Source organism: Terrapene carolina, unplaced genomic scaffold (genome assembly GCF_002925995.2).
Source record: "Terrapene carolina triunguis isolate 2854851 unplaced genomic scaffold, T_m_triunguis-2.0 Scaffold111, whole genome shotgun sequence".
In the NCBI taxonomy this organism is placed as follows: domain Eukaryota; kingdom Metazoa; phylum Chordata; order Testudines; family Emydidae; genus Terrapene; species Terrapene triunguis.
This window is the reverse complement of record NW_020664462.1, coordinates 241,541-254,697: the sequence shown is the minus strand read 5'-3', so window position 1 is coordinate 254,697 and position 13,157 is coordinate 241,541. Positions and strand designations below refer to the sequence as shown.

Sequence of the window (13,157 nt, the reverse complement as noted above, 5' to 3'; positions counted from 1 at the left end):
GGAGGGGAAAAGGATACTTTTCCTGCAGTTAGAAAACCAAAAACCATATTTCTTCCTCCTCCTCCCAATCATGCAAAAAGGCGGAACATAAAGGCCCATATTTTCTTCTTGGTTCTGCTATTGAAATCCATGTTGAACTGCGACTGCAGTACATATGAATAATAATTTCCTGTGATTTCAGGTCCCAGTGTCATTTGCCGATGTCTCAGTCTGTTTCACCCGGGAGGAGTGGGAGATCTTGGCGGAATGGCAGAAGAAGCTGTACTGGGACGTGATGAGAGAGAACTATGAGATGCTGATATCGCTGGATGACTGTACGTTAATGGGGAGCTGTCACGTCTGAATGGCTTTGAGAGTTTGTTCCCCTCCTTTTAATCTTCTAATGAAGGGTGTGGGCTTGGCAGCCCTGAAAACGGAAGGTAGTGGATAGAGCCGTGGGTTAGGGCTCAGGAGATCTGGGACCTAGTCCTGGCTCTGCCACTGGCCTGCTGTTTGACCTTGGGCAACTCACTTCACCCCTATGTGCCTCAGTTTCCCTATTTGGAAAATGCAAAGCACTTCCCAAAGGAGGTCAATATCATTATCCCAATGATACCGATCTTTTTTGTTGAAGCGCTTGGAGATCTACTGGTGAAAACAAACCCACAAGCTAGGTCTTGTTTATCCACAAAGCGGGGGAGCAGCAGTAGTGCCTGCTTCTCACATTCTGTTCCGGTGCCGTCCCACCCTTCCAGCGTGAAAACATTCTGGACGAGAGGGGAGTCGCTCTCCATGGTCTAGTCAATCTGCTGAGACCACCAGTCAGAGCCACTTGGTGCCAGTTGTGCCAACAGCTTTTTGGGATTGCCGTGTTGGGAACTGGGATTCCCAACTTGTTTCACACTGGTGTCTTGAAGATCTTTGGTTTTGCATAAATGAGGGGCCACCTCTGTAAATAACCCTCAGGGTTCCTCTATTTTGCCTTTAAGCGTTACCCTCTTACAGAATTGAGTTCCCTCTTGTTAACACTAACAATTTTGTCCTTGGTTTTCATAAAAGTGCCTAAAATTGAAACTTTAGCATTGGCCACTTATTCCCAGAAATAGCTTCCAGTTGAATGGGCTCAGCTAACCCCCCTGCCTCATTGCCAGCCCTGCAGGCTCAACCTAGCTTCTGAAAAATCAGGCTGTGTTTTTTCTGCAAGCAGTAAAGATCCTGGACTAGGGATTTAACTGGTAATTTTGTTGGGAATCCATGAGGCAGAATGAGGTGCAACTTTGCTTGCCTGTATGTATAATCGATTAGCTCTTCAGGGCTGACAATGGTAAAACAGCCGGTGGAACTCATTGCCACAAGATATCATTAAGGCCGGTTTCAAAGAAGGACTGGGTGTTTATATGGATAATGAGACTGTCTGGCGTTACAGCAATAAAGGTTTAAAAAGTAGTTTGGAAGGAACAGAAACCCTCATGCTTCAAGGCAGTAGCCAGCCTTTAATTGAGGAAGGAACGTTAGGAAATTTTTTTCACCCGTGGGCAGGTTATTCCAGAAGTGCCTACTGCAGGGTGTGTCTCACCTTGTATTGCGTCTGGTGTTGGCTGCTGTTTGGAAACAGGATTCTGGACTAGGCGGTCTGATCCCGTCCAGCAATTGCTCTGCTCCTCATAAAGGGCTCCGCTCACCGCAGATGCGCCTCCTTGTGGCTAGGTCTGGGAATTAGCTTTCACCCTGTCTGGCGCCCCTGTCGTCGGTTGCTCGCACGTGGTCCCTCTCTCTCTTCGCGACTGGAAGCGCTCCCTCTGTGTAACTTGGCCCTGCAGACACGCCACTATACAGTCTCCCCTTTGCGGGGTACCAAGGTCCCACTGGACGAAGCTGTCCAGATGCTGCCTAAGATGGTCTCGGTTCCACTTCTAGGTCCTGTGCCACTGCCCAGTGGCTGGTAGAGGAACCTGGGCCCCCCTGCAGCTCCAGGTTCCGGTCCAAGGACCCTCTGACTAGCAGTCCAGGGCGGCTCAGTCTCAGTCCCTGTCGGCGTTTCCCTGGCCTCCTTCCTACCCCACTTCTCTATCTCCTGGTCTATCTCTGGGTTTACCACCAGAGCTTCCTCTGCTGCCTGTGGCTTCTTCTCCCCTCTCAACCGCTTGCCAGACTCCCTAGTCCAGGGCAGGAAAGCAGACACGGAGGCCAAGTGAAGCCTCTCAAAGCCATAGAGGGAGTCTAGGTCAGAGCCGGGATTAGCGCTCGGGAGGGCCTGCGTCTCAACCCACTAGGAGGCACTTCTCTCCTGGGAAGCGATGGAAAGCCCACATCCGTACGCAGGGCTGAGGAAGGTTTGCTGTACAGCCCTTAGCGGAAGGCTATGACTGCCGTGGGCCGGCTCGGATTATTTCTGATTGTTTGTTTGTAACATGCAGGGGGTGATGTGCCAAAACCTGCCCTCCTGCTGCTGACGGAGGAAGGAGGAAAGCCCGGTGCGGAGGAGACCTCTGCCTGGGAGGCCCTGGCCCCGGTGTCTATGGGTGAGTACGGGAAATGCTGGCAAGAGAAAAGAAACGTCCCTGAGCAAAGGAGAGCTGGCTGAAATTCTTCACACCCAAAGCTTCTGTTGTGGAAATGGGGCCTTGTTTTGGGAGTGAAAAATCTTCTTGAATAACTGACGTTACAGAACAATGACTGACGTTTTTATCGTGCTCCAGGCTTCTGGTGCATGAAAAAATTAGAAACTGGTGTGTTGCTAACAATTTCAGTTAATTTTGAAAAAAAAACAAAACATGGGGCAGTTTTGAACCCTACGAAACAGAAACCGTCTAGAAATTTGTAGCAAAACTGTTTTTTCCACTTTTTAAACCAGCTCTGTTTTAAGTGGGAAACCTGCATAAAAGCTTCATCTTCACAGGCAGCTCAGTGTGGTTCTGTCAGCGAAACAGCCAGGACGTGCAATAGGCTGTACGGAAGTTGGGATTAGTGACCTCATTCACAATACGTGGTAGTGTCCCCGCTGGATAAGTATCGCCTTTCTCTCCAGTCTGCCCTCCTGTAAGACACAGGCCAGGGAACTGCCCCAAAATAAACATCCCAGCTTGATTTAAAAATGGTTAGTGCTGGAGAATCCACCATGACACTTGGTAAATTGTTCCAGTGGTTAATTACTCTTGCTAGCTCCCTGGTTCACATATGGGCTCTTTCGGAGTTCAGGGGCATGGCTTAGTTTCAGATTAATATGACTAGGAATTCCGAAGAGAATGAAATCTAGTCAAGAAATGCAGGGGGAGCTTCGCTTCGTGTGCCTAATGAGAGGGGTGTTGTTTCCTTCCAGTTGCCGAATGCCTGAATGCAAGTGGAAAGGTGAAACTGGAGGACAGTGAAGTTGAAATCCAAATCCCTGGGCATCTCCCTTTGTCTGTGGAGGAAAGGCCCGTTTCGTGGGGCTCGGAGAGCAGTGCGTCACCTTTGGGTGGTCAGCTGCAAACGGCCCCCCAGGCTGCTCTCGGCGACGTCGATGGCAAAGCTCCCGCTGTCCTCACTAAGTGCAAGCCAGAGCCCTTCGGGGAGGTGGAAGTTCCACTCGAGTGTCCTTCGCGGTGTGTCGGCAGTTTGCGATGGCAGCAGCAGGAGGCTCGCTGCCGTGTGAAGGAAGAGATTGAAGAAGATGGCGGCTCTGGAACGGGTTTCAGTGCTCAGCAGTACCAGAGCGCCCCCAGAGAAGAGGCAGAGGCTCCTCCATGCACCAAGTACGATGAAAGCTACAGCCCGTGGCTGGGCGCCGCCGGCAGCCAGAGGACTCGGGCGGGAGCGGATCCGTCCAGCGGCGGCGAAGACCAGAGTATTGTCATCTGCAAGACTGAGATAATGGATGACCTCCAGGTTCACGTAGTGGAGGAGCCTTATCCGGGCGAGTCCCCGGGTAGCGAGCAGCAGCGAGATCAGCGGAGAGCACGGCTCCTGTGGTGCTCCAAGTGCGACAGAGACTTCCTGCGCCGCTCGGACCTGGTGAGGCACTGCCGAGTGCACAACGGCGAGCGGCCGTACCGCTGCAACCGCTGCGGCAATGGCTTCCGCCGGCGCTCGCACCTCAACGAGCACCTGCGCACGCACACGGGCGAGAAGCCCTTCCGCTGCAGCCTCTGCCCCAAGAGTTTCAGCCGGCGCTCCACCCTCAACAAGCACCAGGAGACCCACGCCAAGGAGCAGCCCCGGAGACACGCCGAGCGCCCCAGGGAGCCTGCCTGGCAGAACGACCCGCCGAAGCCGCGCCGGGCCCGCAAGGCGGACAAGGCCTACCGAAGCGGGAGGGGCCATGCGACCTTCAGCACGCTGGGGCCTGCAGCCCAGCACAAGAGGATGCATGCCGGGGGGAAGCCCTTCTCTTGCGGCGTCTGCGGCAAGAGCTTCAGCACGCGCTCCTACGCCGCCAAGCACGAGCATGCCCACCTGGAGGAGCAGCCCTACCCCTGCGCCCTGGGCCCCGAGAGCTTCACCAGGCAGCAGGCCCTGGCCAGGCGCCAGCGGGCGCCCAGCGGCGAGAAGCCCTTCCCCTGTGGCTTGTGCGGCCGGTGGTTCCGCCGGCGCTCCCACCTCAGTGACCACCTGCGCACGCACACCGGCGAGAAACCTTTCCCTTGCCACCTGTGCCCCAAGAGCTTCAGCCGGCGCTCCACCCTCAACAAGCACCAGGAGACCCACACGCGGCCAGGCCTGCGCGCCGCCCGGGACAGGGAACCCCTCCACAAGCTGCCCCGCCGCAGCCACCCGGCGGCCAAGCCCTACCCCTGCGGCAGGTGCCACAAGAGCTTCAGCACCCGGGCCTATGCCCTGCGGCATGAGAGGTCTCACACCGGGGAGAGGCCGGGTCCGCCTGGCGTGGGCGACCGGAGCTGTGGCAGACAGACTCGCACCGTCAAGCATGAGACCGGCCCCTGGGGAGAGGAGCCGTGTTGGCCCCAGGGCCACGGGAACGGGGTCCGGTCACAACCGCTCACTTTCAAGGAGAGGCCATTCCCAGGGGCGAGCGTCCTGGGGCGAGCACCGGAACATCCACCCGCTCCTGCCAAGGCCAAGCTCTACCCCTGCCCCCTCTGCCCCCAGAGCTTCAGGAGCCCGCTGGCTTTGAAGAGGCACCAGCCGAGCCACACGGAGGAGAAGCCCTTCTCCTGCAGCCTGTGCCACAAGCAGTTCCGCCGGCGCTCCTACCTCAGCGTCCACCGGCGGGTGCACCTGGAGAACGGCCCCTACCAGTGCGCCCTGTGCGAGAAACACTTCATCTTCAAGTGTGACTTCGTCAAGCATTACGGCTTCCACACGGGCGAGCGGCCCTACCCCTGCAGCCGCTGCGCCCGCAGCTTCCGCAAGCAGTCGCACCTCACCGAGCACCTCCGCATCCACACCGGCGAGAAGCCTTTCCCCTGCAAACTGTGCGGCAAGCGCTTCGGCCGCCGCTCCACGCTGACCAAGCACCAGCAGATCCACGCCCGGCGCGCGCCCCTCCGCTGCGCCGACTGCTAGAAAGCCTTCGCCGTGGAGTCGGTCTTTATCATGCACCCGAAAATGCATGGCAGGACGGCCACGCCCAGCGTGTGACTCCGTTTCCAGAAGCACGGCATACCTGCATGGGCCACAACATCTGGCCAGCTGATGATCTGTAGCCAGCTGCTGCATGGGACAGGGAGTCACTCCAAAGGCCAGCTTTGCTGACTGCCAAAGTGGAGAAGGGGTCTAGTCAATTGCCGGGTGCCTCCCCCTTAACAAATGCACTAGAGTTATTCTCATGACTGCAGCATGGAAAGCTTTGCTTGGATCATACAGCAGGCTGGAGGATACATAAGACATAAGAGAAATGATTTAAATGTATGAGCTATTCGTTATGCCTCTGGGTGAGTCCCCAGCAGTGGGGATTGACCCTGGGATATTATCAACACATGAGCCTCTCTCCTGCTTGGGCTAAAAGACTCAGCTGTTTAAGGCTAAGAACGGCCACGCTGGGTCAGACCAAAGGTCCATTTAGCCCAGTATCCGGTCTTCCGACAGTGGCCAATGCCAGGTGCCCCAGAGGGAATGAACAGAACAGGGAATCATCAAGTGATCCATTCCCTGTCAGTCATTCCCAGCTTCTGGCAAACAGAGGCTAGGGAGACTCAGAGGCTGAGGCTGCATCCCTGACTATCTGGGCTAATAGCCATTGATGGACCTGTCCTCCATCAACTTATCTAGTTCTTTTTTTGAACCCTGTTACAAGTTTGGCCTTCACAACATCCTTGGGAAAAGAGTTCCACAGGTTGACTCTGCGTTGTGTGAGGAAGTACGTCCTTATGTTTGTTTTAAACCTGCTGCCTATTCATTTTATTGGGTGACCCCTAGTTCTTGTGTTATGAGGAGTAAATAACATTTCCTTATTCACTTTCTCCACACCAGTCAGGATTTTATAGACCTCTATCATATGCCCTCTTAGTTATCTCCTTTCCAAACTGAAAAGTCCCAGTCTTTGTAATCTCTCCTTATATGGAAGCTCTTCCAGACCCCTAATCATTTTTGTTGCCCTTCTCTGTATCTTTTCCAATTCTAATACATCTTTTTTGAGATGAGGTGACCAGATCTGCACACAATATTCAAGGTGTGAGCATACCATGGATTTACATAGAGGCTGTTTGATATTTTCTCTTATCTATTCCTTTCCTATTGCCAGTCTGGTCGGTTTTTTGCCTGCCGCTGCTCATTGAGCAGATGTTTTCAGAGAACTATCCATGCTGACTCCAAGATCTTTCTTCATACATCATTTTTTATGTATGGTTGGGATTATGTTTTCCAATGTGCATTACTTTGCATTTTATCAGCATTAAATTTCATCTGCCATTTTGTTGCCCAGTCACACAGTTTTGAGATCCCTTTGTAACTCTTCGCAATCTGCTTTGGACTGAACTACCTCGAGTAATTTTGTAGTGTTTGCAAATTTTGCCACCTCACTGTTTACCCCTTTTTCCAGATCACTTATGAATATGTTGAATAGGACTGATCCCAATACAGACCCCTGCAGGACACCACTATTTTCCTCTCGCCATTGTGAAAACTGACCATTTATTCTTACCCTTTGTTTTCTGTCTTTTAACCAGTTACTGATCCATGAGAGGATCTTCCCTCTTATCCCATGACAGCTTACTTTGCTTAAGAGCCTTTGGTAAGGGACTTGTCAAAAGCTTTCTGAAAATCTAAGTACACTATATCCACTGGATCACCCTTGTCCACATGTTTGGTGAGCCCGCTCAAAGAATTCTAATGGATTGGTGAGGCATGATTTTCCTTTACAAAAGCTATTTTGACTCTTCCCCAACAAACCATGTTCACCTGTTTGTCGGATAATTCTGTTACTCTAGTTACAGATAATTTAATTTACATAATTTACTCTAGTTTCAACCAATTTGCCTGGTACTGAAGTTAGGCTTACTGGCCTGTAATTGCCGGGATCGCCTCTGGAGCTTTTTAAACAATTGTTTACACGTCTACATGTACAGCCGCGTGAAGAGTACAGGTACTATGCCTGTAGCTGCATGCTGCAGTGAAAGGCTCTGGCAGGGGGAGGCGGCAGAACACTACACTGCTAAAAATAGCAGTGTAGACGTGGGAGGTGCTGCTTGGGCATGCAGAGACCTGTGTCGGGTGAATATGCCCTACAGTTCAGGTGCATAGGGCATGCTACTCACCTAAACCGTGTCTTACTGTCTACACTGCTGGTTATGCCTGTGCTAGGTGGGGTGCAGCATTTGGACTCTACCTATTGCCAAAAGTGTAGACGTAGCCTTAGCCACTGCTGTAGCAGGTTCATCAACCTCTATCTGTGGCCTAGCCACCACTAGAGGGGGACAGAGCACCGCCGTGAGTGGTTACAGCTTACATTTTAAAGAGTGTTTTCTCACCTGGGGCTGACACTCCATCCGCTCTCATACGCTAAGCTTGGTCATGCCAGGTCAGTACTTGGACGGGGGACCAGCTGCTGAAGGCGAGATGGGAATTCAAAAGGTGACTCTTCCACGTGAGTTGGTGCCGTACCCAGGGCCCAGCATGGTGCTAAGGGGCACAGTGCTTCTGGAGGTGCTGACATTTGGACGAGATGTAAGACTGGGGTCCACCACTTGTCCTCATTAAAGATCTCCTGAAATGTGCCCCGAGTGCTATCCTGGCCCGATCCCATCTCTGGTAACAGCATTCACCCAACTTGAAAATCTGTCCCCACTCTTTCAGTCGGATGGGATATTCTTCCTGCTCTGCCATATTACTGCGTGTAGTTAAACTGTTGCCATGTTTGACCCCAGAGGCAGCTGCATCTCAGTGGTAGAGTCAAGGATTCAATTATATATACTGGAAATTAAGACTGCAAAGAACGAGACATGCAAGATATTACCACTAATGTCTAGCTCAGGCCTCCCATAAGAGACATGTGCCCATAGGGTGGGGGAAGGAGTTCTAGTAAATGTAGCCTGGTATCGGAGCATAGCCGACTGGGTATCCTGGTGGCCAACAGGTGTGTGGTGCGCAGCATCCAGCCTCCGAAATACAGACCTCCTCTTGCTTCTGGCTCGGCCACCTACTTAAATACGGATGGTTTTTACCTTAGGTAACAAGAATGAGAACCAATTGCAGTGATTAGTCAGTAACGATTCCAGTTCTATCTCCGTAACCCGATACTGGATCTCTTGCACTCAATGGCTTAGCCGTAAATGGACAATAAAAAGGTTAATTACAAGTGCCTGGGCCGGTTATTATCTTGGAGTAGGACCTGAGTTCAGGCCAACTGTTGGTCTTTTATTTAAATGTTCTGATGGTGGAATATGTCTGGGCCCAAATCCCAGTGGAACTTGGCAGGAAGCTGGGGGACAGAATCCTTTCCATGCGCGGCTTCCTCCGTTCCCACGGGAGGCAGGGAGGACGTCAGCCACCCTCGTCAATAAGAGTGTGCCTGCAGCATTAGGCCAAAAGCACGTGACTTGCTTGGCATGTATCGTCCAGCGCTAGCGAGATGCCAGGAGGTTCTCCTGGAGCAGGAGAGGCAGGGAGCTGTACAGGGTCGGGCACCAACCTGGGAGCTCGGGCCAGCTCTGCCATTGACTTGCTGGGTCAACTGCTCAAACTTTGCAGGCATCTAAAAAGTTTGGCACCGTTCCTTACTATTGTCCGGTTGGATGGGTGGCAGCGCAAACGCAGGCTCTGCCTGGGGCCTGAGAAAGATGACCCGGCTTGCAGAAGGGCTGGGCTCTTAGAGCTCCTACTGCCATCTGTGGCAAACTGGGAGTGAAAAATCAGCCCATTCCTAGGGGGGTCTCACTTCAGGCACCTGCATGTGGCCAGTGCTTCTTGGCTCGTATGAGCTGCGGCTTAGATACATCCTCTAGCCCTTAGCGTTTGGCCACGTCTGCCAGTCCCCTGCCCTTTGTATCTTGCCGGTGCTGAGGTACGTGGAAATGGAAGAGGATTCCAGCTCTGCTCTCTCCAGAGCCGTGCAGCGGGGACTGGGACTGACATCCTCACTGCATGCCAGGATGCTGCAGTGACTGCATCCCATTGTCCTCCATTGCCCACACCAGCTGCGCGCCGTATAGGCACAGTCGCGTGCTCAGTGCTCAGATGATGTAACGCACGACGTAGTGACCCGCTGGCTTTCCCTCTAACAGCAATTACAAGTTTGGAACATAGGTTTCAGAGTAGCAGCCGTGTTAGTCTGTATCCGCAAAAAGAACAGGAGTACTTGTGGCACCTTAGAGTCAAACAAATTTATTAGAGCATAAGCTTTCGTGGGCTACTGCGCACTTCTTCGGATGCATATAGAGTGAAACATATATTGAGGAGATATATATACACACATACAGAGAGCATGAACAGGTTGGGGTTTTTTTTCCCAATTTTGAGAGCCCTTTAATGAAAGAAAAAAAAAAAAACTTTTGAAGTGATAATCAAGATAGCTCAGTACAGACAGTTTGATAAGAAGCAAGTGTGAGAATACTTACAAGGGGAGATAGATTCAATGTTTGTAATGGCTCAGCCATTCCCAATCCCTATTTAACCCTGAGTTGATTGTGTCTAGTTTGCATATCAATTCCAGCTCAGCAGTCTCTCATTGGAGTCTGTTTTTGAAGTTTTTCTGTTTTAAGATAGCCACCCGCAGGTCTGTCATAGAATGGCCAGACAGGTTAAAGTGTTCTCCCACTGGTTTTTGAGTATTATGATTCCTGATGTCAGATTTGTGTCAATTAATTCTTTTGCGTAGAGACTGTCCGGTTTGGCCAATGTACATGGCAGAGGGGCATTGCTGGCACATGATGGCATAAATCACATTGGTAGATGTGCAGGTGAACGAGCCCCTGATGGTATGGCTGATGTGATTAGGCCCTATGATGATGTCACTTGAATAGATATGTGGACAGAGTTGGCATCAGGCTTTGTTACAAGGATAGGTTCCTGGGTCAGTGTTTTTGTTCAGTGATGTGTGGTTGCTGGTGAGTATTTGCTTTAGGTTGGGGGGTTGTCTGTAAGCGAGGACAGGTCTGTCTCCCAAGATCTGTGAGAATAAAGGATCATCTTTCAGATCTTTGATGATGCGCTGGAGAGGTTTTAGTTGGGGGCTGAAGGTGAGAGCTATCTTACAACAGAAAAACTTCAAAAACAGACTCCAACGAGAGACTGCTGAGCTGGAATTGATATGCAAACTAGATACAATCAACTCAGGATTGAATAAGGACTGGGAATGGCTGAGCCATTACAAACATTGAATTTATCTCCCCTTGTAAGTATTCTCACAATTATCAAACTGTCTGTACTGGGCTATCTTGATTATCACTTCAAAAAATTTTTTCTCTTACTTAATTGGCCTCTCAGAGTTGGTAAGACAACTCCCACCTGTTCATGCTCTCTGTATGTGTGTATATATATCTCCTCAATATATGTTCCACTCTATATGCATCCGAAGAAGTGGGCTGTAACCCACGAAAGCTTATGCTCTAATAAATTTGTTAGTCTCTAAGGTGCCATAAGTTTGGAACATAGTAATTGAGCGCCAGTAACCTGATGGTGCTCTGAGCCCTTTAGCAATAGGAATCCTCACCCCCCCGCCCTTTTTCCAGAGGGGTCCAGAGAGGGGCAGTGACTTGTGTGAGAGACTCCATGGCAGAGCTGGGCCTAGAGCCCCCATCAGATTTAGCTATTGAGCACCATTCACAGTGATCTCTAGGGATTGCATCTCCTGCCTCCCCAGCCTGTGCATTAGCTACACTGGGGTCCCTCCAATAGGTTGATCCATGTAGCCCCCCCCCCTCTCCCGGGAGTCAGACTGCTGGGAGAAGGAGCCCTTGGTACGTTCTTCAAGGGACTCTCCAAATCTGGGCCTCAGACCCAGGTTGCACCTGCACTGTGCCCTGGACTGGCCTCTGGCTGTGGTCCTGCGTGTGTGCTGGCGGTCAGGCACCCTCGCCTTTCCCAGCTAGGATACAGCTCCAGCCCCACCCTTGGCCCGGATCTGCTTATACAGCCAGCTTCCCACAGCCCTTCCCTGGCTGCTTGGGCCAGCGCTGGACTGGGACCGGTGGCCATTGCTGCTGCCCAGGCAGGGCTCTCACGGGGGGGGCGGGTGTCAGGCTGCCTGTGGCTGAAGGGCCAGGCCTGCCGAGTCCCCTCCTCTTGGCTCCCACAGTAGACTAAGACTCCCCTGTTGTATGCCCAGCTCAGGGCCTTCACTTACCCTCCCGCCCTGGCCCGTGCCCTCCCGGTCCCTGCAGCCCTCCCCCAGCTTGTGCAAGGAACCTATTGCTTGCCCCGCAGGGGAGGAGCCCGGAGTGGCTGTTACAGCATTTACTGCAAGCCATGGACCCCAGTGGTTGATGGGAGAATTCAGGGGCACTTTAAGCCCTAGCAATCTTCTTAAGCTGGCCCCTTCTCCCCTGTGTATTTATTTGCCATTGCCACCCCCAAGGGTGCTACCCCCGCCTTGCCGGCTGGGAGTGTTTAGTGAGCATCAGTAGGTGCCTGAACTGGTCATTCTGGCATCCGCCACCCATGGAGCTGCTCTGAGCACAGCTCAAGGATTGTGACCAGAGCATGACTGAACCAGCTGCTAGCAGAGATAATGGTGGAGCAGGCCTCTCCGGCCGGGACCATCTACTCACACTCCATCCATAGTCCCAGTGGAGGTGGATGGTCCTCATCAAGTGACCAGCACTGAAATATTTAATGCTAATGATGTTTAAATTGTCATCATTCGGGTTCAGACTCAACACCTCCTTGAGATGAATGGGGCACTGTACTCCTTGCTTTTGGGCCTACTCCTATATAATAGAGGCCATGAATTGCAACCCAGACAGGTGTCACGTATCTGCATCTGAAGAAGTGAGGTTTTTTACCCATGAAAGCTTATGCCCAAATAAATCGGTTAGTCTTTAAGGTGCCATCGGACTCCTTGTTGTTTTTGTTAACCCAGAAAGAGGCTCCACTCCAAGAAAAATCAAAATAGCACTGTAATAGGGACACATCTGGCTTTTACAGCTCCCTACAGGCAGCTGTGTGGTCCTACTACAGCCTGCCCCAAGAGAAGAACAGCGAAGGTGGGTCATCCAGGCCTGCCTAGGGAGGCCTCAGGGAAGCAGCCAATCAGAGCCCAGCAGGCTCAGATAAAAGGATCTGCAGGGGCTTAGCAATCAGTTCCTGGTAGGGACCAGATGGGCGAGGCTAGGTGCCCCTCTCCAGCTGCAGAAGCTCAAGGGACTGCCAGAGTTAGGTTCTGGCTGCATTTGCTGAAGCTGGAGAGAGAGGCCCCGAGAACTTTTAACCCTGAGGTAAGGGGGGGCTGAGAAGAGGGCCACAGGAAGAGGCCCAGGGAAAGAGCAGCAGCGCACTGCAGTTGGGCAGCATGTGGCTGCTGCTTATAGCGTCCCTGAGGTGGAACCTGGAGCAGGGGGTGGCCTGGCTTCCCCCACCGGCAAAGTGGTGTAAACCCGGAGAAAAGGACAAGGTCTGTTTGGAAGCCTGAGTGAAGGGCTGAATTTAAAGGGCCCAGAGCTGGGGCTGAAGACTCTGGGGAGGGCAGACAGTTCCCTTGGGACTTTGGAAGGGGTTTAGTTTGACTGTGTGAGCCGGCCGGAGGGCTGAGCCCCTGAAGACTCACCCAGCCTGGTTGACAACCTACAGGGGAGTGGCAGGAGTGG

The 13,157-nt window shown here is 52.3% G+C and overlaps 1 protein-coding gene across 1 annotated transcript in view; it reads left to right on the top strand.

Moving 5' to 3' along the window:
* The window catches only part of LOC112108327 (zinc finger protein 271-like), a 20,984-nt gene extending 15,500 nt beyond the window's left edge, over positions 1-5,484 (top strand). The window contains exons 2-4 of the mRNA XM_026652094.2: positions 182-314; positions 2,397-2,501; positions 3,299-5,484. Of these exons, the coding sequence (XP_026507879.2) occupies positions 182-314; positions 2,397-2,501; positions 3,299-5,484 (2,424 nt within the window). The remainder of the gene's footprint in view (positions 1-181; positions 315-2,396; positions 2,502-3,298) is intronic.
* Positions 5,485-13,157: the final 7,673 nt, after the last annotated feature.